Source organism: Helianthus annuus, chromosome 4 (assembly GCF_002127325.2).
Source record: "Helianthus annuus cultivar XRQ/B chromosome 4, HanXRQr2.0-SUNRISE, whole genome shotgun sequence".
Classification (NCBI taxonomy): Eukaryota; Viridiplantae; Streptophyta; class Magnoliopsida; order Asterales; family Asteraceae; genus Helianthus; species Helianthus annuus.
In genome coordinates, this window is record NC_035436.2 from 100,101,349 (window position 1) to 100,126,266 (window position 24,918).

The 24,918-nt window shown below is 41.4% G+C and overlaps 1 protein-coding gene across 1 annotated transcript; it reads right to left on the reverse strand.

The window, feature by feature from the left end:
- Positions 1-23,730: 23,730 nt before the first annotated feature.
- Positions 23,731-24,705, reverse strand: LOC110870117. Its single transcript, XM_022119318.1, has one exon. The coding sequence runs from the start codon at positions 24,703-24,705 to the stop codon at positions 23,731-23,733; it is 975 nt and encodes a 324-aa protein (XP_021975010.1).
- Between the last annotated feature and the right edge of the window lie 213 nt (positions 24,706-24,918).

Below are 24,918 nucleotides of genomic sequence, written 5' to 3' on the forward strand. Positions count from 1 at the left end.
ATATATATATTACTAGTGGGGGATTCCCACGTTTATCTTTACTAATGGGGGCTTCCCAATATGGTACTTACTAGACTATTTGCAACCATGTGTTCTTCTTAAACCGAGAACAGGAATACGTACAAGGTCACGTAGGATTTACGTGAGTGCCCTTCCCCGAGGACAGTGGTACGCGTGGGGTTTACGTAGGATTTACGTAAGTGGCCTTCCGACCCGGAAGACAGTAGTGGGTATTAGGTTACGTAGGATTTACGTAAGTGTCCTCCCAACCCGGGAGACAATGGTAGATACTAGTTTACGTAGGTTTTACGTAAGTGTCCTGACTATCCTGAGGACGATGGTCTGTAGTCTAGTGATTGCGTAAGTACGAGTAATCATTCCATGTCAAACATTCCAACCCAATTCCCCACCCGGGAATCCCATGCCTTGGCTGTGTGAACTCACCTTGGTTTGCTCGGCAGATACACAAAAAGGTTCCTTGAACTAAAGTGGTCAATCTCGTCCTAACAGGGTTACCACACAAGTCAGGTTTTGACTTCAAGTAATGCACGTATTGAGTCATAGCAAACACGTATTGCACGTTAACAGTCAAGAGCACAACATAATCATACTTGTGCGTTCTAACATATAAACCCATGTGTACCCGGCCCAAAACAATCCAATATTCTTCTCGGCCCAATAAGATTAAACAGTCCAATAAAGATCAGATAGCAATTTCCAAGTATTCGGCCCAAAACAGTGGGGCTTGTAACAGTAAAAGTCCAATAGCAACATAGTCAGTCTCGAGTCGAGACTATCGGTCTCGAGTTATGCTGGTGTCGAGATCACGAGTCGCAATGAATGAGATCTCGAGTCGCAACAGGGGTGTTCCCGAGTCGCAACAGAGCGGGTCTCGGTTTGTCATGGTCCAGTCGAGACTGTTCGGTCTCGAGTCGCAACTGGACTCGCAATGCCGGTCTCGGGTTATCATGCTTAGGTCGAGATCACACGGTCTCGACTCGCAACCGTGTTGAGACTATCAAATTGTAACAGATTTCCTGATTTCATGCACATGATTTCCGTGATATTAGCTAACAAGTTTGGCAGTTTCACCAATCAGATCAATTAACAATTATTCACATTCATGCACATTCTTATCATCATCATCAAGAACAATTAATCACTATTACACAGAACATATGATCGGATCATGTGCTTAACGAATACATAGACTATCATGCAACCTAAACCATATAAACCCTAATCGAAACATCATACCAACCATACGTTCGGTTCTAGATCCTTATCATAAAATTCTGATTTATGTGAACATAATCTAACATATAATAATGGGCCGGTTATAACATGAACAACAACATAATCAATCAATCATGCAAACAATCATAAGCACCCTAACCGATTTCAAGCACATCAAGATTAACAACTTATAACACCTTTATTATGTAGAGCATGTATAATAATCACAACATCATGTATAAACAACCAACCATAAACACTAACCGGATAAGAGTGTGTAACGAGGGATGATCCGATTACAAGGGGCTTCGAGAATTGGGAGGGTCGGCTGCCTTTGGTTCCGATCGAGAGAGAGAGTTTGTGTGTGCTTGATTGCCAAAGTTGTGAAAACTAAACCCTAAGGGATGTGTGTATCATATACGTGTGGAAAAGGATGTGGGCCGAAACCCCACATGGGCCACCTAGTGGTCTCGAGTCGGACATGTGTGTGTGGGCCGAAGAATGTTTTATGAAAACAACTAAGTGTTCGGTCCAAGTAACTTATACACGTTCACATGAAATCACATAGCACGTAACACGTATCATTTATTCACTCAATATAATTCACGTAATCACAATGTTTTAAACAGTTACACGTAATATAAGAGACGGTAAAGTACGAGTTGTCACACGCAAGAGGTCATAGAATGGGAGAATTTCGGGGGTAGTTTGTTCTTCAAGGAATACGGTTCTTTGATTGTCGGTATTGTAAGGTATATGTCGTTTATACATGCAACCACAGAAATATATTGCAATACAAATAAAAGATTTATTTATAAACAATGATAACAACTGTTTCTTGGATCTTGACAACAAAAGAAAATAATACATAGGACGCGATTATTTCTAAACGATGTTGTCTTCTAGTCAGCCAGATGATCATCCTTGTGCTGGATTTGCATTAGCAAGCTTTGGGCAATTTCTTCGGAAATGACCCATCTCGCCACAGTTGAAACAAGAACCTGGTAGGAAACGACCTTGAGCGGGATTGTTGCCAGCTTGGTTTGGTGCAGCTGCAGCTGGGCAGATTCTTGTTGTATGGCCTATGAGTCCACAAGTTTGGCATTTGCGGCACTGTACATTGGCGTGATGATGGAGGCTACATTGGTTGCACAAGGGTGCAGTTCCATTGTATGGTTTTCTAGCAGGGGTTTGAGCTGGTTGGTTGGCTTGACCATTGTGAGCGACCACGGCGAAGTTCTGAGAAGCCTTTCGCTTCTTTGACTTTTTAGAGGATTCAGTCTGTTCATCCATGGTCTTTGATTCCCTGATTGGGTTCGATTCCCCGACCGGTTTCTTGTCACCTTTTCGGAAAAGTTTACCTTTCCTGATCTTTGATTCAGTCAAGGTTGCAGATAGCTCAATGGCCTGTCTGACTATAGTAGGGTTGCTACCAGTCACAATGTCTTGTATTGAGTCAGGGAGGCCATCAATGTACTTTTCGATTGCCTTATCCAAAGGTGTAACCATATCCGGGCATAACAAACTTAACTCCTCATAACGGTCCGTGTAGGCTCGATGCTCACCGCTAAATTGCTTAAGATCGTCGAACTCCGTTTCCAAAGCCCTGATCTCGTGACGAGGACAAAATTCCTTCATCATCAGAGCTCGAAGCTCTTGCCATGTTTGAGCCAGTGCCACATCGGCACCCCTTGAGAATTCTACCTTTCGCTCGTTTGGACATTGAACATGTCTGAAGGTGTTCTCTAAACTCTCGAACCATTGTAGAAGTGCAGTCGCTCCTTGAGACCCAGAAAACTTTGATGGCTTAGCTAAGTTGAACGTCTTGAAGTTGCAGTGGGCATTATTGTTGTTGTTGGCTTGGTTCCATTGAGCAAAGAGGTTTGGGAATTGAGCAGCCATTTGCTGCGCAATGATCTCTGCCAGTTCTGCAGTCGCTATCTGGTTTTCGCGTCAAGGAGGCATTCTAAATGAGAGACAAGAAAGAAAACAAATGAAATGGCATTGGGTAAGAATAGGATGTTACAATTACCGGCCATAAGCATGGTTGATGGTCCTTTGTTTGAATCCACGAAGCAAACAAACAACACCAAGGCTGAGTCAAAGCAAATAGATCCTCATAGTGTATCACGAAGACATGCTCGCCTATAAGTGGACACTCACCCCAAGAGTTCCCAGGTAAGAGTGACTGGTCCGATTATGTGGATTTGTACGAACACTCTAACCTTAGACAGAAAACCCAGGGTACAGGCATCACTCTTCCAGTTTGCACGTGTTCACACTATTTAGGACCCAAAACTTTGACGGGAGTTTTGAAAATTCAAAGGGGTTCAAAACCTTATAACAGAGGGTTCAAAACCTAGTAATCAATCATCCTAGAACGGATGATTAGTTTTCAAATCGGTTTTGAAATTTATGTTCTTGTTGTGGTCGTCGCCTAAGGATAGGCGACGATATTGTTTTATGACTAAATGCAAGTAAACTCGCGTTAGGGTCCTAGGAAGGTTATAGACTAGGTCAAAGTATTACTAATAACCTAATTCCCTATAACCTTTGGCTCTGATACCAACTTTTCTGTCACACCCCGACCACGTAGAACATACAAAACGTGGCGGAAATGTCGGGGAGTGTTGTAACAGAATCAATTGTTTCAAATCCATGGCAATTGAAGTTTCGTTTTATTAATCAAACATGATAGTTTACATTGTTTTATACAAGAACCAAAGAGTACATAACATAATTTAACTAGTTCTTGTCTCGTTTTAAGTCACTAAGGCACAGGTCCGCCTAAGTATGTCTTGATAAGTCCTATGCATCATCTCCTGAAAACACATGTGAAAATAGGTACGTCAGCATAAAAATGCCTGTGAGATACATTGGTTTTGTGAAAACGGAATTCATGACTTATGTTTGAGAAAATGTTTAGTCATGAACCTTGTAATTTGCTTTGTCTTGTAAATCATTTGAAAAACGATAAGATCAGATGATATGTATAAATAAGAGAACACTGTATGGTTAAACGGATAACCATGTAAAATGAGTTTGTATAAGATAAGTCGTTTGTAAAACAATGTCTCGTGAAAAGTGTGTTATTTGTATAAAATGTCATATGTCTCAAATTGAAATGATTCAAATAACGCTGCGATATGTAATATCATACAAACACTTATATATAGGAAGTACCAGCGGCGTATCCACCATGCTTGTATCATATTACACACGCCTCGTTACTTAATCACTTACTCAAACCAAACCATCAAGATGAAATGTTTAACAATTGTGGAAATGTTTATGTATAGTCAAATGTCTATTGTCAAATGTAAATCATGTCAACGGATACAACTGGTTCACACGGTTCAATGGTTACAAACGGTTCATATAATCAAACGGGTTTAGACGGTTCACATAGTCAAATGGTCACAACGATTCAAAATGTAGCATAATGTGTTCATATGCTGGATGAGCATATGCAACAGAAATGCAATGTAAAACAATGTACTAAGTACGCACACAATGGGCATACATAGCATGTAATGTAAAGCAATGTACTAAGTACGCACACAATGGGCATACATAGCATGTAATGTAAAACGATGTACTAAGTACGCACACAATGGGCATACATAGCATGAAATGTAAAGCGATGTACTAAGTACGCACACAATGGGCATACGTAGCATAAAATGTAAAGCGATGTACTAAGTACGCACACAATGGGCATACATAGCATGAAATGTAATGTAAAGTGTTGTGCTAAGTATGCACACGATGGACATACGTAGCATAAACACAATGAAATCATGTACTATATATGTACTATCGAACATAGCAAGTATATGATGTGAAAATAGGAAAGCATGAAAGTAACAGATAGGCACATGTGTTTCACCCCAAAACAGTTTGGAAAACAGTAAAAGAGGGGTTCAATGTACTCACCTGAGATTGCTTTGAATTCCTTGTGTAATAATCACACAATGCTAGAGATCACGGAATATCAAACGGCACCTAATAGGTAGCTATATTAATATACCGGACCAAAATCAGAAGGATCGGATAGTATGCGGGTTCGTAAACCAAACGAGTATGGAAACTCGTGTAATATGGTTTAACAAAGCCTACATACTAAAATGAAACCTAACCTAAGTGCTTGCGACCCATCACGACCCGTTTAGGTAGCTTATGCTACCTTAACGCGTCGTTCGCGTAGAACGCGTTTGGAACGCCTAACATCGTGACCACAAGGCATAACCTCGGAAGGTTATAGCTATGGTCACCTAATGCGTTTGGTCGGATCCTAATGATCGACCAAATGGGTCGGGTTCGAAAGTATAAGCGATGGTTTAGATCGCTTACCTTACGACCCTATATAAGCACTAAACTAAAAGTGACGAGCTAAGCATGTTAGAACATGCTTAACTAAGTTTAGAAAACAGGTTTGGCATCAAAACAAACGGCTTTGATGCTCACGAGTAGTTTGGTTACAAAATACGCAAGAATACGCATTTTGGCCGAAACTACGACTTGTCACTGAGCCTAGATAACGTGGTAATCAGTAGGTACAGTCGCCATGGACTATAACCATCGTGATCACGCTCACGTTATGAAGTTCCATGAACTTCGGGTTGACCATAGGCTGGTCAATGCAGAAAGTCAACAAAACGTTGAGTTTCGGACTCGAAAAGCGAATAAAAGAGCGAAAGAATACTTACGGAGGGTCCCCGAATGCTAATCTAGATCAAAATGGCTCAGGTATGAAACAAAGGTTCCAACTTAGAGCTCTTGATCAGATTGTGTGGGTTTTTGCAAGAATGGGGGTGGGGTATTTATAGTATTTCCCGAACCGTTAGGATCGTTTCTTGAAAAACGTGATCGAATCTCGATCGTACACTTGTCGAAAACTTGTGGTTACTGAAAATGTCCCTTAGTGAGCTGAAAGGGCAAGTATTGATTGTGTGGTTGTGGTTAAACCAGCTGAAATCTGCTGACTAATTGATCTTATCTGTTCTGGTTGTCTGACGCGCCCCGCGTAAGGATTTGGGCAATCCTTACGTGCCCTGCCTGAGGGTCACATATCAGAATTTTCAATTTTAGTCCCTGCACTTCAGAAACATGCAATTTGGCCCATTTTTGGCACGTTTAAGCCCCGTTAACCTCATTTCAAGGCTCTAAGATGAAGTTAAAGTGTAGGGGACTTGAAATATGCTCAAAAATATTCCGGATGTCGGTTCGTTTGGTCGTACGATCGCGATGTTCGCTTAATTACGACGGAATGCGCATAAGCGCGAAAGACGATCCAAATGACGCGACGAATGGATTTTTCTTATGCCAAATACTAAGGCATAATATAAGGATGCTTACATAAATTTTTGGATATCCGGATGTATTCAGAACGTAAGTTATGCGCGAAAGTGCAAACTTGTGCACTTTTTGACACTTTTAGTCCCTGAATGACCCAAAAGTTTATTTTAGCATACCAAACCCTTCAAAGCCTATTTCTAAGCTATGTAAAGGATATTTATGGTATGTTTAACTTATGGACATGTTCCAGAATGTTTGTTACAGTTCAAATTGGCATACTTTCGCAGTTTGTCAAGTTTAGTTCCTGTAAGCGAATTAACTTGTTTTTGCCATACCAAAGCCTTCAAAACTTATTTCTAAGTTATGTAAAGGTTATTTAAGGTATGTTAAGTATATGTTGATGTTCCGGAGTATTTGTCGCATTAAACTGAGTACGTTTACGCACCAGTTTGCGTATAATTCTCTAGAAAGCGTTGTAGAGTTTGAAATTGAACAAGAATTGATATGTGCAAAAGATACACATATTTATACAAGATCCCAAGTATGAAATACAATATTTTATCGGCTTGGTATTTGTTTGATGGTCGCGGTGACACAGGTGTCACAAGAACACATACAATATTCACAATACTTCTATTTTTGTTCTTTTCTTTTAATCTTCCTTCACATATATTTTTTTTTATTTTTCTCTTTTTTTTCTTTTTCATAACAATATCATCACGGTCGGTTTTTCACAATAGACAATAGGCGAACAAACGAAAGGTAATTAGGCTCAACAGGGCTACTAAGGGAATTTGGTGAATAACACAAAATAAACACAAACACAAAAGGGTCTAACAGGGAATCCTAGTGCCTTTATCATATATGTGCACATGTCAAACCCACAGTCTCAGCATGCATCGAATCACACAAGTTCTATCAGAGAATAACACGTAACCTGCACTCAACAAATGAACTCTTCATATAATGTATCCTATCCGTCTACAGGCTCAAGATCTCACCAAGAAAAGGTAAAAAGGTTGACGACATGTAGCATATGCAATTAAAAACATGTTACCCCTAGATAGACATCTCTTTTCAACTCATTTCCTATAAAACACTTGTCAAACCTACTCTCATGAAACTTAAAGGGATAACCATGACAATGGACTAATCTAGTCTACTACCGGTATGAAGCCTATTAGTGATTGAAACTTTAGGTTTTCATATCCAATTAGCTTGTTTAAGGCGATGAATTTTTTTTTAAGATTTTCAAAATTTTCAGTTTGTTTCATTTTTATCGATTTCAACCACTTTCAATCGGTTCAAAGCTTTATCCACAAATATCTTCCTGGGCTCCCCCATCCCCACACTTGGGATACATTGTCCCCAATGTATGGTGCTTTTAAAATATAGCCCGGGTAAACAAACCAACTATCCTACATGAGCCGTTAACTCATCACAAAACAAAACAAACAAACACATCCCATTAAACAAAACAAAGTTTCACACCACCAAAAACAACAAAACACACCAAAAATAAGGTAAGATAGATAAACACATGCACCTGATCACTTGTCTGTAGTGATGCTGCTGTTGTGCTTTAACCAGAATAGATGCATTCCATCGATTCTTTGATATCTCACCGGGGATGTTGCAAAACATCCCCACACTTGAATTATTGCATCCGTGAAGATAGAATCAAGAACCTGTCAAAACATAAACGCAACACCAAAACAAAACAACACAAAACAAGGTACACTGCCCTACATCCTCGGGCTGCCTCCCGAGAGCGCTAAGTTTTAGGTCTTCACCCAGACCATACCTGACGTTCAAGGTGGTTCAGCCGCACGCTTGCCCTCCCACTTGTTTCCATACATTTCCATCCAGTCCTTCGGGAGAGTTATAGCTGCACTCCGGTTGGGATTATGATCAACTTCATTAACCCATCCAAACACACCATCTGGTGGTTTTCCTTCACCAAATAGCCTTCTCACACTTGACTTCTTCACCCGATATCCACTCGCCTCTAACCTGTGCTTTGTCACACTTGAATCATGTTCATTAGTAGCAACTGTGTGACAAGCATCGGTAACAAGATCATAAGAAATAGTTTTTAAGAACACATTAAAATACTACTTACGATTCTTGTAGCTCATGGTGACTATTCTGCCTCGACAATCGATCTGGGCGTTCGCGGTATATAGGAATGGGCGACCCAAAACTACCTGCGGCGGCTCGTATGTAAGCGATGGTGCATAATCGACCACCATAAAATCAACCGGGTAGTAAAAATTGCCAAGTTGGATGATCACATTCTTCACAACCCCCCGTGGTCGTTTCAAACTCGCATCTGCGAACATGGCCATGCTATCACACACTTGTAGCGGACCGAAGTCATACTGGTCATACAAGCTACCAGGTAACACGCTCACTCCTGCTCCATAGTCCAGCAATGCCTTGTGGATTTTTAACTTCCCAACTCTGATGGAGACAACAGGCTCCCCTAAATCGATTCCACTTTCTTCCACAACCGCTTCATTTAGACCTGCAATCACATTTGAAGCAGACAAACCATTATCATAACAAGTATTATTAGGAACTGGATTTACCCCACTGATCAATGTGCTCCGTGGATTCTTAGGGTTTGGTTGAGTATCACTTGGCAGCTTCCCTTGTTGCTGCTTCAGCTCCTTTATCTCGGTTGCAAGTTGGGCCATTTGTGTAGTTAATGGTTGAACAGCCTTATCTCGCATCTCATCCTTTTGAGCACGGTTTTGTAACTCAAGCCTCTGGTTTTGTTGTAACACCTCGAATTTTTGTGTCCAATGATGTGTTAACACGTGTCATTTGTTTACACGTGACATCTATAATAAATAAAGGACTAATTTTGACAAACCTTGAAAGTATATAAATTCGAGGGTTATAAATGTCAACAAGGGTAAATATACTGTATAGTATCCCTAAATAATGCTTAAACCTTCAAACGAATAAATTATAGATCGTACAAAAACATAAACGCGAAAGAAAGTGAGAGATTACAAACTACAGGGGTTAACTGTGTCAACATGTTTAATAATACATCTGAGTGACCCTTTAACGTCCCAAAGACTTTGTAACGGTATTATACCCTCACTAAAATAATATATATGAATCTCGCGAAGTTTCGATATGAAACGAGAAAGTTACGATCGAATTCGTAGAAGAAGGGTTAAAAGCGTCAATAGTGAAAGTTAAGGCTTTCAGAATAATTAAATAAATAAACCGGGGACTTTATAATGCGGGTAAATAACACGAGGCCCCTATCGGTAAATAACCGAGGGCCAAACCGCAAAGTTACCCCTTCAAAACCGAAAGGTCAGGCGAATCATTACGAAAGATTTCGTTATTAATTGCCAGATTCTGTAATCATTATAAAAGATTTGAGAAATTCAGAAAATATAACCTCTCGCGGCCCGCGTGAGGTTTAGACATAAGTTGAGGCGGGCCGCGAGCCTCCTCACTAACTCGCCTGGTTTCTTAATCTTTAGGCGACCCGCATTAAAATGCATGGGAACTCCCATGCGGGCCGCGTAAAGTGCCCAGATGCAGAAACTTTGTAGTTTCTTGCCTTTTGGAGCTTTTGAACGATCAAACACCAATTAATGGAGCATGGGCGCCCCCTACACGACCCATAACCCTTAGGGACACCTGCCCATCATCCATGACCAGTTGTAGGGCAATGTGGAATGATCTTGGAGCCTAAAATGCACTATAAATAGCCATGTTGTAGTTACAACATTCACACAACTCAAACACTTCCATCTGATCATTCCAAGGGCTCCCTAGCATCCTCTTCTATTCTCTAATCAAGAGTTAACTTCTGTAAGTCGTTCATACTCATCTTGGTCATACATTTCCATAGTTTTAGAGTACAAACTCAACCGTCGTAACTAACGGTTGTCATTTCAATAACTCACAAATGATTCAGTCTTATGACGAATCAAAAATGGTTATGAGTTGGTATTTATGTGGGTATTAAACCTCTAAAATGGTTCCCCCTGATCACCACTCTAACTATGTCAAATGTCGAGTCAAACGTGCGGTTAAAAAGTCAACAGAAAGCTATTTTAGCGATTTATGCATAATCTGTAATATATATGTTATGGAACCTGTTTTGACAATCATAAAACATGATAATAAGTATATAAACTTGTTTGCGCTCGTTTGAATCGATCATTTGCTATATTGAACCGGTTCGGAGCCGAAAGTCGCATAAGTTTGACTTTTGCTTTGACTTCAGTTCTGACCCATTCTAGTGAGGTATAAATATACCTTAGGACTCTCTTAGGACCAGGTCACATGTTGGTATACGCCTCTGTGGTCGGTTCATGAGTTATCCAAGTCTTTTACGTATTTCCGTCATTCGCCTAAAAGTTGACCGTAACGGCCTTTTAAAATTAAAACGAGTATTTCGGACTCGTGAACGGACCAAAACCTTGCTTATTAAATTATAAGCATGTCCTTAAAGTTTCACGTCAATCCGAGGTCTAGAATGAGAGTTATGCTAAAAGGCGCACTTTTAAGAAAGTTTTGTAATTAACGTCGCAATTAGCATAACGCCCATCTAACCCAAGTTTTCGTCACCAAAACTTTTACCCACTGTGGTAAAATAATATTTTGGGAATTTTAGAGATTTTTAATAATTTTTACCTTGCTCATAACCTGCGGTTATGGCTACGGTTCGGTAAATACCGAATATGCCCTTTTTGGCCAAAACGGGAGTTCTACAAGGTCATTTGACCCGATTCCAGTTGCCACTGATTTTAAATAATAAATAAAGTATTTTAAACTTTATAAACTGTTCGGGAAACTCAGATTTCCTGTAGAACTCGAAAAGCCCTTTTTAAAGTCTTTAAAATGACCGAAAAGCCCCTACGGGGCATAATATAAACCTAAACTCGTTACCGGCATTACGGAAGGTATCCTACTGATACCAAAATACTTTTAAGGCATATTGACTTAGGAAATAAGCGTAGGACACTTATGGTTAACCGTTTCGCCTATTTGCGCACACGGTACGGCCCATGGAACTAGTTTTCGTGCAATAGCCGATATGGGTCAAATTATATTATTTGAACCCCAAAATCCAGAGTATGAACTATAAACCCATATAAAACAAGTCACTGAACTTGTTGGGTCCAAATCATACTCCATTCTCGGTTTTCGCCTTTTCGTGCGAATTAACCATATCTATATATCGGAATCAACCGGTTTAAGCTACGGCTAATACAAGGACCGTTAGGATTCTAAGAGGTTAATTAAAACCTTCGTTCCAGATTAGGAGCCCCAGTAAAAGCTATCGGTGACTTGATCTAAATTAAGGATTTATACTTGCAAAGGTAAATACTTTAACTTATTTCCCCTATATGGGCTTGGGTTACGGTATATTAATACCGCTTGATTGAGCATTATATAATTCCATCGCTTAGGTGGTTAATTGATTAAATATGATCGGCTCATTTAAACAGTTTTGTTGCTTATAAGCCTTTGGGGGGTTTAATGACCGTTGTCCCGGATATCCTTTGCATCATTTTACGAAATGGCCACGACCATCGACATCCCGGTGTAGGCGTACACCCGGTATAAAGTGTCGACATTAAAATTAAAAGACGTAGCCGTTGGTTTTTATACTACGGTTTTACGCAAACGTGGTGTGTCTATAAATCTTTAACCCGGCACGACCCGGGCTACTGAACGCATAAAAGAACATGTAAAACGTTCACAAGATCATTATGAATTTTCCCAAGTTATAAAAGAGTTTGTGCCTTGTGCATTCAAATCAATTTTAATAAACATTTTCAAATGTGTCAGTTGAATGTATTTACCAGTGTAAACTGACGTATTTTCCCCAAAAAGATTAAGTGCAGGTACCTAAACGTAAATTGGCTGGTATTAGCTCCCTAGCGTCGGGATAAGTCTCGCAAGCTTGATTGCAGTATCTGATGGAACAATACTTTATGTTTATTTACGATCCACTGTGGATATATCCAACCCCTGTAATACATTTTGATGTTACAATCAGAGGTTGAAATTATATATTTATCTTATGCTTCCGCTGTGCATTATATAATTGTGTGGTTTGACTATATTGTTGCCAACATCGTCACGGTAATCCCCCACCGGGCCCATCGGTGAGACACGTGGAAATCGGGGTGTGACAGGTTGGTATCAGAGCCAACATTGAGTGAATTAAACACTATCCCATTGTGTTTGATCTCAGTGACACAATTGCACATACTTGAGTCTAGACAATAACTTAGGACAAATTCGGATTATTACTCCTTTTTGTCTTTATTTTCGATTTGATTTTTAATAAGTTTTGGAGCAGGAAAATGCCACCTGTTATATTCCGAGGAATAGGAAGGGGACGTAGAGGCCGAGGAGAAATCGTGACACATCACGATAAAGAAGCTGGACCATCTGGTACAAGACATCCTTCGATGACACGGAGCGAAGAGCCACAACGACGAAGAGATCTTTACGAGCCAGCGAGGCATTCCACTTCGCACAGCTCGACGCCATCCTACCGGCACTCCTTTGGGCCAGATTCAGAAAATGATCCCAATAACCCACAACCTTCCTTCATACCTCTACAACGTTCGGTTTCGCACCGAAATTACGACGACCCTACTCCATACTACATAGGTCAGTTTAATCCGGCTGACTACATACAGGAACCTTCAGGTTTTGTTCCACTAGGGCCACAAGACCATTTTTCTGAAGACCCCATGGAGGAGGATGAGGATCCAACTGAACCAGCTCGTGGTACGCCCACGCATCCGATAGAAGTTTCCGATGGGTCATCCTTCCATGGAACGCCCTATCAAGGACCTGACAGTTTCCAAGCGATGTTTGATCGACATGAATGGTACTACACGCCATCTCAACAGACATCTCAACAACCGAGACATCCACAGGATCCCTCTGAGGATTCACGCTTTGAGGCAGTTACGCCACCACCTCCGCCACCGGCACAACCAGTAATACCTGATCCGCCGAGGCGTAGGAGGACAAATGCTCGTATGTCTACACGAGGAGGAGGGGGTATCCACTTCAGCACTCCTCGACATTCTAGTAGCAGCCACTATCCGCCGCTACAAGAAGAAGGACCTTCAAGTCCTATACAAGAAGCGAACTCCGCACCAACTGCACGAAATTCGCCACCATTTGGGTATGACCAACCCATACCAGCTTATACGGGTCCAACGGCTTACAACCCGTTCGAACCGTCACAAGCACAATACAACTACGGCTATGAGCGCGACCCATATGTGGTGTCGGCTAGATATAATGCGCGCTACCCTGACGGAGCACATGGAAACATGGGACCACCGGACTACTCAGCTCATGGGTATCCAATACCTCCCAGACCTCCAGTTCCGCATCAAGCGCCACAACCACGATTTTCTCCTCCTGAACAGGAAGAAATACTCCATCGACTAGATCGTGTGGAGAGAGAGTTCGAGGAAGAAAAGAAAAGCCACCGAGGATTTCTCAAGGGCTTGGCGAACCTACTAAAGGGCAAAAAGAAGAAACGTGACCATTAGCCCTTAATAGTAGTACTACTGTAATTTCTACTTTGAAATAAGTCCCTGCGTGGACAACTTATCGTATTTCAGTCCCTACGTGGACTTATTTTTAGTCCTTGCATGGACACCTACCTTGTATTAGTCCCTGCGTGGACTTGTCACTTATTTTAAAACCTCTATGGGGGTATGTACTACTTGAAAAGACCCGTTTAGGGCAATATGTAATTGTATTTGAGATTTTGGAATGTATGTTATGAGTTTTGTTTTAATATATAAAAATAAATCAAAACCATTCCTTTTATATTGATCTGCCTAAATAAAGAATCTTAAAAGGTGAAACCTAGCTTGGGGTCTTTTAAGATCTAGTCAAGATGGTACGACCTAACTGAAAAGATTCTGATTCCCTGTTAACCTCTGTACGCATGTTAACATTCATGGCAGATGTGATTCGTTATAATCACGCACGTCATTCTTATACAATAATCCTTAGGGATTTCAAACCCAACTAAATGATTTATAAATCGTGGGTTAAATCACCAATGAAGGTGATCAATATTAAACATCCATTAGTGATGGCAGTGCCACATCCATTAGTGATGCAGTGCCTACGGGCCAGAATTATTAAAACATCCATTAGTGATGCAGTGCCTACGGGCCAGAATTATTAAAACATCCATTAGTGATGTAGTGCCTACGGGCCAGTATTATTAAAACATCCATTAGTGATGCAGTGCCTACGGGCCAGAATTATTAAAACATCCATTAGTGATGTAGTGCCTACGGGCCAGTATTATTAAAACATCCATTAGTGATGTAGTGCCTACGGGCCAATATTATTAAAACATCCATTAGTGATGTAGTGCCTACGGGCCAACCATATTAAGACATCCATTAGAGGTGTAGTGCCTATGGGCCATAATAATTATCTTATAAAGACAAAAGGCAGTGGTAGTCTATGACTCTCTGTCAGAAAGAGATAAAAGAACTACGGTTCAACTCTCTATGCCTTTGATTCTCTGAAATCTCGGCTAACATTATAAAACATCATCATGATTAGGCTTTATGCCGCCAATACTATTTATATAGTTAAAATAGGATATATTCAAATCCTAATATTTGATGAAATAAAAAGTTAACCAAATATGGTCTCTGTACCATGGTTGACAAATTGTCATAAAAGACAATCATATAATAATCTCCTAAATTAAAATTTTGTTATCTTCTGTAACAGATTCAAGTTACAATGGCGGATCCCAATGGAGAAAACAGCCACACAAACGAAGATGACTATGACAATGCGTCAGTGCATTTGACAGGCGCACAACTGAAGGCTCTGATTGACAATGCTGTTCAGGCAGCTATTGATCATCAAAATACTGAGTCCCAAGGCAGAACTGTGTCAAAACCACCCTCTAAACCAAAGACACACTCTAAACCACCCTCTGAACCCAAGAAAGATGACGACAAACATTCGTCTACTGAGCACAGCGTTCATCGCGATAGAGAATATACTGATGCGTCGAGTGCTAAAGGTTGCACCTACAAATACTTTGTATCATGTAAGCCCCGTGAATTTACAGGGGAGAAAGGTGCGGTTGACTGTATCACCTGGCTAGACGAGATGGACACGATAGTGGACATCAGCGGGTGCGCTGAGAGGGACGTGGTTAAGTTTGTGTCCCAGTCATTCAAGGGCGAGGCCCTGGCGTGGTGGAGACCTCTGGTGCAGGCTTCAGGTAAGTCTGCCTTGTACAAAATGTCATGGGGGGAGTTTATTACCCTCATAAAAGAAAACTACTGCCCTCAGCACGAGGTTGAGAAGATTGAGGCAGATTTTGTCTCACTAGTGATGACAAACCTGGATTGTCAAGCATATCTGACAAGTTTTAACACTATGTCACGCCTGGTGCCATATCTTGTGACACCAGAACCTAGAAGGATTGCCCGTTTCATTGGGGGCTTAGAACCGGCGATCAAGGCTAGTGTAAAGGCCTCTAGGCCGACGACTTTCAGGTCAGTTACTGACCTCTCCTTGTCTCTTACACTTGATGCTGTCCGTCTGAGGGCACAAAGGAGCAAGGAGGCTGAAAAACGAAAACGTGAGGATGATACCTCACGAAAGTCTGGGAAAAAGCACCGTGGAAACGGTGAAGGCAAGAGAGGGTCGGAAGCAAAGAAGGAGGGGCAAGCTGATGGAAGACCTCACTGCAAGGTCTGCAAGAAACCTCACTCCGGGAAGTGTAGGTTTGCGTCTGGTTCACAGTCGCAACAAAAGACTCCATCCTGTGGGCTATGCAAGTCCAAGGATCATAAGACAGTGGAGTGCAAAAAGATAAAGGATGCAACCTGCTTTAATTGTAACGAAAAGGGGCACATAAAGAGTAATTGCCCGAAGTATGCCAAGAAGGCGGAAGAGACGAAGAAGTCGAATGCGAGAGTTTTTCGCTTGGATGCAAAGGAAGCGGTTAAGGACGACAATGTGCTTACAGGTACTTTTCTCGTAAATAATATATTTGCAAGAGTACTGTTCGATTCTGGCGCTGATAAATCCTTTGTAGACCAGAAATTTTGCCAACTACTAAATATGCCAATCAAAACCCTTGACGTGAAATACGAAGTAGAGTTAGCAGACGGCACGATAGAAACCGTCTCTACTGTTCTAGAAGGATGTGAAATGTCCATTAGGAACCATTCTTTTCCTTTATCTCTACTTCCTTTCAAACTTGCGGGTTTTGACATCGTGCTAGGCATGGACTGGTTATCCCATAACCAGGCCCAAATCATTTGCGGCAAGAGGCAAATAGTCTTAAAGACTCCGAGTGGTGAATCTCTTACCATTCGAGGGGATACGCACTACGGATTGCCCGAAGACGTATCTATGCTGAAAGCTTCAAGGTGTTTGAACAGAGGCTGTGTAATTTACATGGCTCAGGTGATAATTGAAGAACCAAAGCCGAAGATCGAGGATCTTCCTGTCATTTCTGAATACCCCGGGGTTTTTCCTGAAGAACTACCTGGTTTGCCACCAGATAGACAAGTGGAGTTCAGAATTGACATCATTCCTAGAGCAGCTCCGATAGCAAGAGCACCTTACAGATTAGCGCCAACGGAAATGAAAGAACTGAGGACCCAGTTGGATGAACTGCTGGCGAAGGGTTTTATCAGACCTAGTTCATCTCCCTGGGGAGCTCCTGTCCTATTTGTAAAGAAGAAGGACGGATCGATGCGGTTGTGCATCGACTATAGAGAACTGAATAAAGTTACCATAAAGAATAGATATCCTTTACCAAGGATCGATGATCTATTCGATCAGCTGCAAGGAGCAAGCTACTTTTCCAAGATCGACTTAAGGTCGGGTTATCATCAACTAAGGGTCAGAGATGAAGATGTACACAAGACTGCATTTAGGACTCGCTATGGTCATTACGAGTTCCTAGTGATGCCTTTTGGGCTCACAAATGCACCGGCTGCGTTCATGGATCTCATGAACCGCGTTTGCAAGCCATACTTGGACAAATTCGTCATAGTCTTCATTGACGATATCCTTATATATTCCAAGAACCAAGCTGACCACGAGAAGCATCTCCGTTGCATTCTCGAATTACTACAGCGTGAAAAACTCTACGCCAAATTCTCGAAATGTGAATTCTGGCTACGAGAGGTCCAATTTTTAGGACACGTTGTGAGTAAGCGTGGTATCCAAGTGGATCCCGCTAAGGTAGAGGCGGTCATGAACTGGCAAGAGCCAAAGACGCCTACCGAAATCCGTAGCTTCCTGGGGTTAGCAGGATACTACCGGAGATTTATTGAAAATTTTTCGAGGATTGCTGCGCCTTTGACTTCCTTGACCAAGAAGAAAGAAAAGTACGTTTGGGGTCCGAAGCAGCAAGAGTACTTCGAAATACTGAAGCAGAAGCTAAGCAACGCACCTGTGTTGACCTTACCTGAGGGTACAGAATGAATTCGTAGTTTACTGCGATGCATCACACACGGGCATGGGGTGTGTGCTTATGCAGAAGGGCAAGGTGATTGCCTATGCTTCAAGGCAATTAAAAGTGCATGAAAGAATTACATACACCACCCATGATTTGGAGTTGGGTGCCGTTGTATTTGCACTGAAGTTGTGGAGGCATTACCTTTATGGTATTAAATTTGTGGTTTATTCTGATCACAAAAGCCTCCAGCACCTGTTCAACCAGAAGGAGTTGAACATGAGGCAACGCCGCTGGATGGAAACCCTGAATGGATTATGACTGTGAAATCAGGTACCATCCCGGCAAGGCGAATGTGGTCGCCGATGCCTTGAGTAGGAAGGAAAGGGTAAAACCCATTCGGATCAATGCCAAGAGCATTGAGGTTAAAAATTAATTTGATTGAAAGGATTTGGCTGCACAGCGAGAGGCTGTGTTGGAAGCTAATTATCCTAAATGAAAAGCTGGGAGTAACTGAGGAGCAGTTGAACTCTTAGCAAGGATGGAATTCTTAGGCTGAATGGACGTATATGGTTCCGATTATGGGGGACTACGAGATGTTGTTCTCCAGGAAGCCCATGCTTAGTTCTCCAAATACTCAGTCCATCCTGGTGCTGATAAATGTACCAAGACTTAAAGGCAAATTATTGGTGGATAGGCTTGAAAAAGTCTGTAGCCGCCCATGTAGCAAAGTGCTTGACTTGTGCTCAGGTCAAAGCCGAGCACCAAAAGCCATCTGGCTTGCTACAACAGCCTGAACTTCCCGAGTGGAAGTGGGAATGTGTAACTATGGACTTCATAACCAAGTTACCCAAAACCAGGAAAGGAAACGATACAATATGGGTCATAGTCGATAGGCTGACTAAATCAGCTCATTTTCTACCCCATCAAGGAGACATACAGCTCCGATATGTTAGCCCAACTTTATGTTGATAAGATTGTAGCCTTACACGGCATACCTGTGTCTATTATCTCCGACAGGGATACTAGATACACATCTCACTTCTGGAAAAGTTTCCAGCAATCTTGGGCACGCGTTTAAAACTTAGTACGGCTTACCATCTTTGCACGGCGTTTAAACTTTAGTACGGCTTACCATCCACAACGGACGGTCAAAGTGAGCGTACTATTCAAACGCTAGAAGACATGCTTCGTGCATGTGCGATCGATTTAGGTGGTAACTGGGATAAAAACCTACCCCTGATCGAATTCTCCTACAATAATAGCTACCACACCAGCATAAAGGCTGCGCCTTTTGAGGCATTATATGGTAGGAAATGCAGATCGCCTGTTTGTTGGGCGGAAGTAGGAGAGGTCCAATTATCGGGACCAGAGATTGTTTTCCGAACAACGGACCAAGATTGTCCAGATCCGGGAACGTCTCAAGGCTGCCCGCGATAGGCAGAAGAGCTACGCTGATCCAAAGCGTAAGGATTTTCACTTCGAAGTGGGTGAAAAAGTATTACTTAAGGTGTCACCCTGGAAGGGGGTGATGCGTTTCGGCAAGAAAGGCAAACTGAGTCCGAGATACATAGGACCTTTTGAGGTCATTGAACGAGTCGGATCAGTTGCCTATAAACTAAACTTGCCTGAAGAGCTCAACGGAATTCACAATGTGTTCCACATCTGCAATCTCAAAAAGTGCTTCGCCGACGAGTCGTTGGTGATTCCACACACAGATGTGCATATAGATGAGAGCTTAAAGTTTATAGAAAAACCCTTGTCGATTGAAGATCGACAGGTGAAGAAGCTACGCAGAAAGCACGTACCGATTGTAAAAGTCAAATGGGATGCTCGTAGAGGTCCTGAATATACGTGGGAAGTCGAAGCTACAATGAAAGAAAAATACCCCTATTTATTTGAGTAAATCTCGGGTCGAGATTTATTTTAAGGGGGTGAGGATGTAACACCTCGAATTTTTGTGTCCAATGATGTGTTAACACGTGTCATTTGTTTACACGTGGCATCTATAATAAATAAAGGACTAATTTTGACAAACCTTGAAAGTATATAAATTCGAGGGTTATAAATGTCAACAAGGGTAAATATACTGTATAGTATCCCTAAATAATGCTTAAACCTTCAAACGAATAAATTATAGATCGTACAAAAACATAAACGCGAAAGAAAGTGACAGATTACAAACTACAGGGGTTAACTGTGTCAACATGTTTAATAATACCTCTGAGTGACCCTTTAACGTCCCAAAGACTTTGTAACGGTATTATACCCTCACTAAAATAATATATATGAATCTCGCGAAGTTTCGATATGAAACGAGAAAGTTACGATCGAATTCGTAGAAGAAGGGTTAAAAGCGTCAATAGTGAAAGTTAAGGCTTTCAGAATAATTAAATAAATAAACCGGGGACTTTATAATGCGGGTAAATAACACGAGGCCCCTATCGGTAAATAACCGAGGGCCAAACCGCAAAGTTACCCCTTCAAAACCGAAAGGTCAGGCGAATCATTACGAAAGATTTCGTTATTAATTGCCAGATTCTGTAATCATTATAAAAGATTTGAGAAATTCAGAAAATATAACCTCTCGCGGCCCGCGTGAGGTTTAGACATAAGTTGAGGCGGGCCGCGAGCCTCCTCACTAACTCGCCTGGTTTCTTAATCTTTAGGCGACCCGCATTAAAATGCATGGGAACTCCCATGCGGGCCGCGTAAAGTGCCCAGATGCAGAAACTTTGTAGTTTCTTGCCTTTTGGAGCTTTTGAACGATCAAACACCAATTAATGGAGCATGGGCGCCCCCTACACGACCCATAACCCTTAGGGACACCTGCCCATCATCCATGACCAGTTGTAGGGCAATGTGGAATGATCTTGGAGCCTAAAATGCACTATAAATAGCCATGTTGTAGTTACAACATTCACACAACTCAAACACTTCCATCTGATCATTCCAAGGGCTCCCTAGCATCCTCTTCTGTTCTCTAATCAAGAGTTAACTTCTGTAAGTCGTTCATACTCATCTTGGTCATACATTTCCATAGTTTTAGAGTACAAACTCAACCGTCGTAACTAACGGTTGTCATTTCAATAACTCACAAATGATTCAGTCTTATGACGAATCAAAAATGGTTATGAGTTGGTATTTATGTGGGTATTAAACCTCTAAAATGGTTCCCCCTGATCACCACTCTAACTATGTCAAATGTCGAGTCAAACGTGCGGTTAAAAAGTCAACAGAAAGCTATTTTAGCGATTTATGCATAATCTGTAATATATATGTTATGGAACCTGTTTTGACAATCATAAAACATGATAATAAGTATATAAACTTGTTTGCGCTCGTTTGAATCGATCATTTGCTATATTGAACCGGTTCGGAGCCGAAAGTCGCATAAGTTTGACTTTTGCTTTGACTTCAGTTCTGACCCATTCTAGTGAGGTATAAATATACCTTAGGACTCTCTTAGGACCAGGTCACATGTTGGTATACGCCTCTGTGGTCGGTTCATGAGTTATCCAAGTCTTTTACGTATTTCCGTCATTCGCCTAAAAGTTGACCGTAACGGCCTTTTAAAATTAAAACGAGTATTTCGGACTCGTGAACGGACCAAAACCTTGCTTATTAAATTATAAGCATGTCCTTAAAGTTTCACGTCAATCCGAGGTCTAGAATGAGAGTTATGCTAAAAGGCGCACTTTTAAGAAAGTTTTGTAATTAACGGCGCAATAGCATAACGCCCATCTAACCCAATTTTTCGTCACCAAAACTTTTACCCACTGTGGTAAAATAATATTTTGGGAATTTTAGAGATTTTTAATAATTTTTACCTTGCTCATAACCTGCGGTTATGGCTACGGTTCGGTAAATACCGAATATGCCCTTTTTGGCCAAAACGGGAGTTCTACAAGGTCTTTTGACCCGATTCCAGTTGCCACTGATTTTAAATAATAAATAAAGTATTTTAAACTTTATAAACTGTTCGGGAAACTCAGATTTCCTGTAGAACTCGAAAAGCCCTTTTTAAAGTCTTTAAAATGACCGAAAAGCCCCTACGGGGCATAATATAAACCTAAACTCGTTACGGGCATTACGGAAGGTATCCTACTGATACCAAAATACTTTTAAGGCATATTGACTTAGGAAATAAGCGTAGGACACTTATGGTTAACCGTTTCGCCTATTTGCGCACACGGTACGGCCCATGGAACTAGTTTTCGTGCAATAGCCGATATGGGTCAAATTATATTATTTGAACCCCAAAATCCAGAGTATGAACTATAAACCCATATAAAACAAGTCACTGAACTTGTTGGGTCCAAATCATACTCCATTCTCGGTTTTCGCCTTTTCGTGCGAATTAACCATATCTATATATCGGAATCAACCGGTTTAAGCTACGGCTAATACAAGGACCGTTAGGATTCTAAGAGGTTAATTAAAACCTTCGTTCCAGATTAGGAGCCCCAGTAAAAGCTATCGGTGACTTGATCTAAATTAAGGATTTATACTTGCAAAGGTAAATACTTTAACTTATTTCCCCTATATGGGCTTGGGTTACGGTATATTAATACCGCTTGATTGAGCATTATATAATTCCATCGCTTAGGTGGTTAATTGATTAAATATGATCGGCTCATTTAAACAGTTTTGTTGCTTATAAGCCTTTGGGGGGTTTAATGACCGTTGTCCCGGATATCCTTGGCATCATTTTACGAAATGGCCACGACCATCGACATCCCGGTGTAGGCGTACACCCGGTATAAAGTGTCGACATTAAAATTAAAAGACGTAGCCGTTGGTTTTTATACTACGGTTTTACGCAAACGTGGTGTGTCTATAAATCTTTAACCCGGCACGACCCGGGCTACTGAACGCATAAAAGAACATGTAAAACGTTCACAAGATCATTATGAATTTTCCCAAGTTATAAAAGAGTTTGTGCCTTGTGCATTCAAATCAATTTTAATAAACATTTTCAAATGTGTCAGTTGAATGTATTTACCAGTGTAAACTGACGTATTTTCCCCAAAAAGATTAAGTGCAGGTACCTAAACGTAAATTGGCTGGTATTAGCTCCCTAGCGTCGGGATAAGTCTCGCAAGCTTGATTGCAGTATCTGATGGAACAATACTTTATGTTTATTTACGATCCACTGTGGATATATCCAACCCCTGTAATACATTTTGATGTTACAATCAGAGGTTGAAATTATATATTTATCTTATGCTTCCGCTGTGCATTATATAATTGTGTGGTTTGACTATATTGTTGCCAACATCGTCACAGTAATCCCCCACCGGGCCCACCGGTGAGACACGTGGAAATCGGGGTGTGACATTTGTAAATCAAGTTGAATTGCTTTCAACATCTCCATCATATCATTATTCACCTGACCATTACTATGCTGGTAATTTCGTTGGAAACCCAAATTATTACCCCCTTGATAATTATTTTGGTTTCGGGGCTGGTAATATTGGTTGATTCCTTGGAAACCCGAATACCTGTTCCCATTTCCCTGCATCATATTCACCTCATCCAGATTACTGATAATGTTAGGGCACTGATCAGCAATGTGCCCTATATCCCCACAATGACCACACAATGGGTATGGTCCCTCAGTCTCCGGTAACTGGTCTGCAGCTTTCACTGTCGAATGTCGTACACTTCTAGAAGATTGAGCTGTGCGTTTTGACGCCCCTTTCCAAATATTCCTAATCATCCTCTTCGTAATTTGTTCCAAAAGTACCATTGGATATTGAATTGACATCCCTCGCATCTTCATCTGTTAAGCCTTCGTGGAATGTATTCATAAGCTCCCACAAGTAGATACCATGATGTGGACAGTTCTTGAGCATCATTTTAAAGCGATTGAACGCTTCGTGAAATAACTCACTGGGCTGTTGTCGAAACCCCCGAATATCCTTCCTAGCATTTTTAGTACGAAAATGAGTATAGAATTCATCTAAAAATTGTTGCTGCATTTCGCCCCATGTGAAGATCGAAGCTGATGGTAGCGAATGAAACCATTGCTGCGCTTTGTCTTCAAGTGTGAATTGGAAAAGTACCAATTTCACATCATCAACTGAGAAACCTTGGCTGCTGATTGTGTTGCAACGTGCATCATAGGCAGCAATGTGTAGATATGGTTCTTCATGTGCGTGACCATGAAACTTAGGCAGACTGGATATTGATTGTGTTCGTACTTCGAATGACCGCCCTCCTTGTAGTTGTGGGATCACAACCGGTGATGGGTTGTTAGCTATTGCAGGCCTGAAGTGGCTCTCTATACCTCGAACTGGACCTTGATTGTTTCGTCGTGGAATTCCTTCCGGTAAAATCACCGGTCGGTTTAAGTTTTGTGGCAGTGGTCTTGCCTGACCCTGCATCTGAGGTACCGGTGGTGGTAATGGAATATCCACCACAGGCCTTCTCGGAACAGGGTGCTGATTGATTGGGTCAGGTTGGTGATATTGTTGTGGTATCTGTTGTTGTATTGGCGTTGGTTGCACATATTGTTGATACCCCACATTCCCTTGATTGACTCTCTCGGCCGCACCCAATCCGACTGTTTGCCTCTCATAGCTACCCATAGTAACCACTTGTCTGTTACTCTGATTACCCGTCCAACCATCGTATTCATCATATTCATCTTCAAAGTTATCTGCACCATCCCGTTGTTCCCGCATTGACGCTCTAAATGAAAACGGTTGTTATTGAGATACTTGATAATTGGAAGATTGTGGTTGTAGAGGAGGTATAACTGATGAAATAACAGGCTGACTTTGGTTCTGTGGAATGGAGGTATCATCCGCAATAATCCTAACATACGGTGAGGAATGTTGAATAGTGACCGGTTGAGTTGACTGTGGTGGCGGTGGTGGAAATGGTATGGTAGTGTT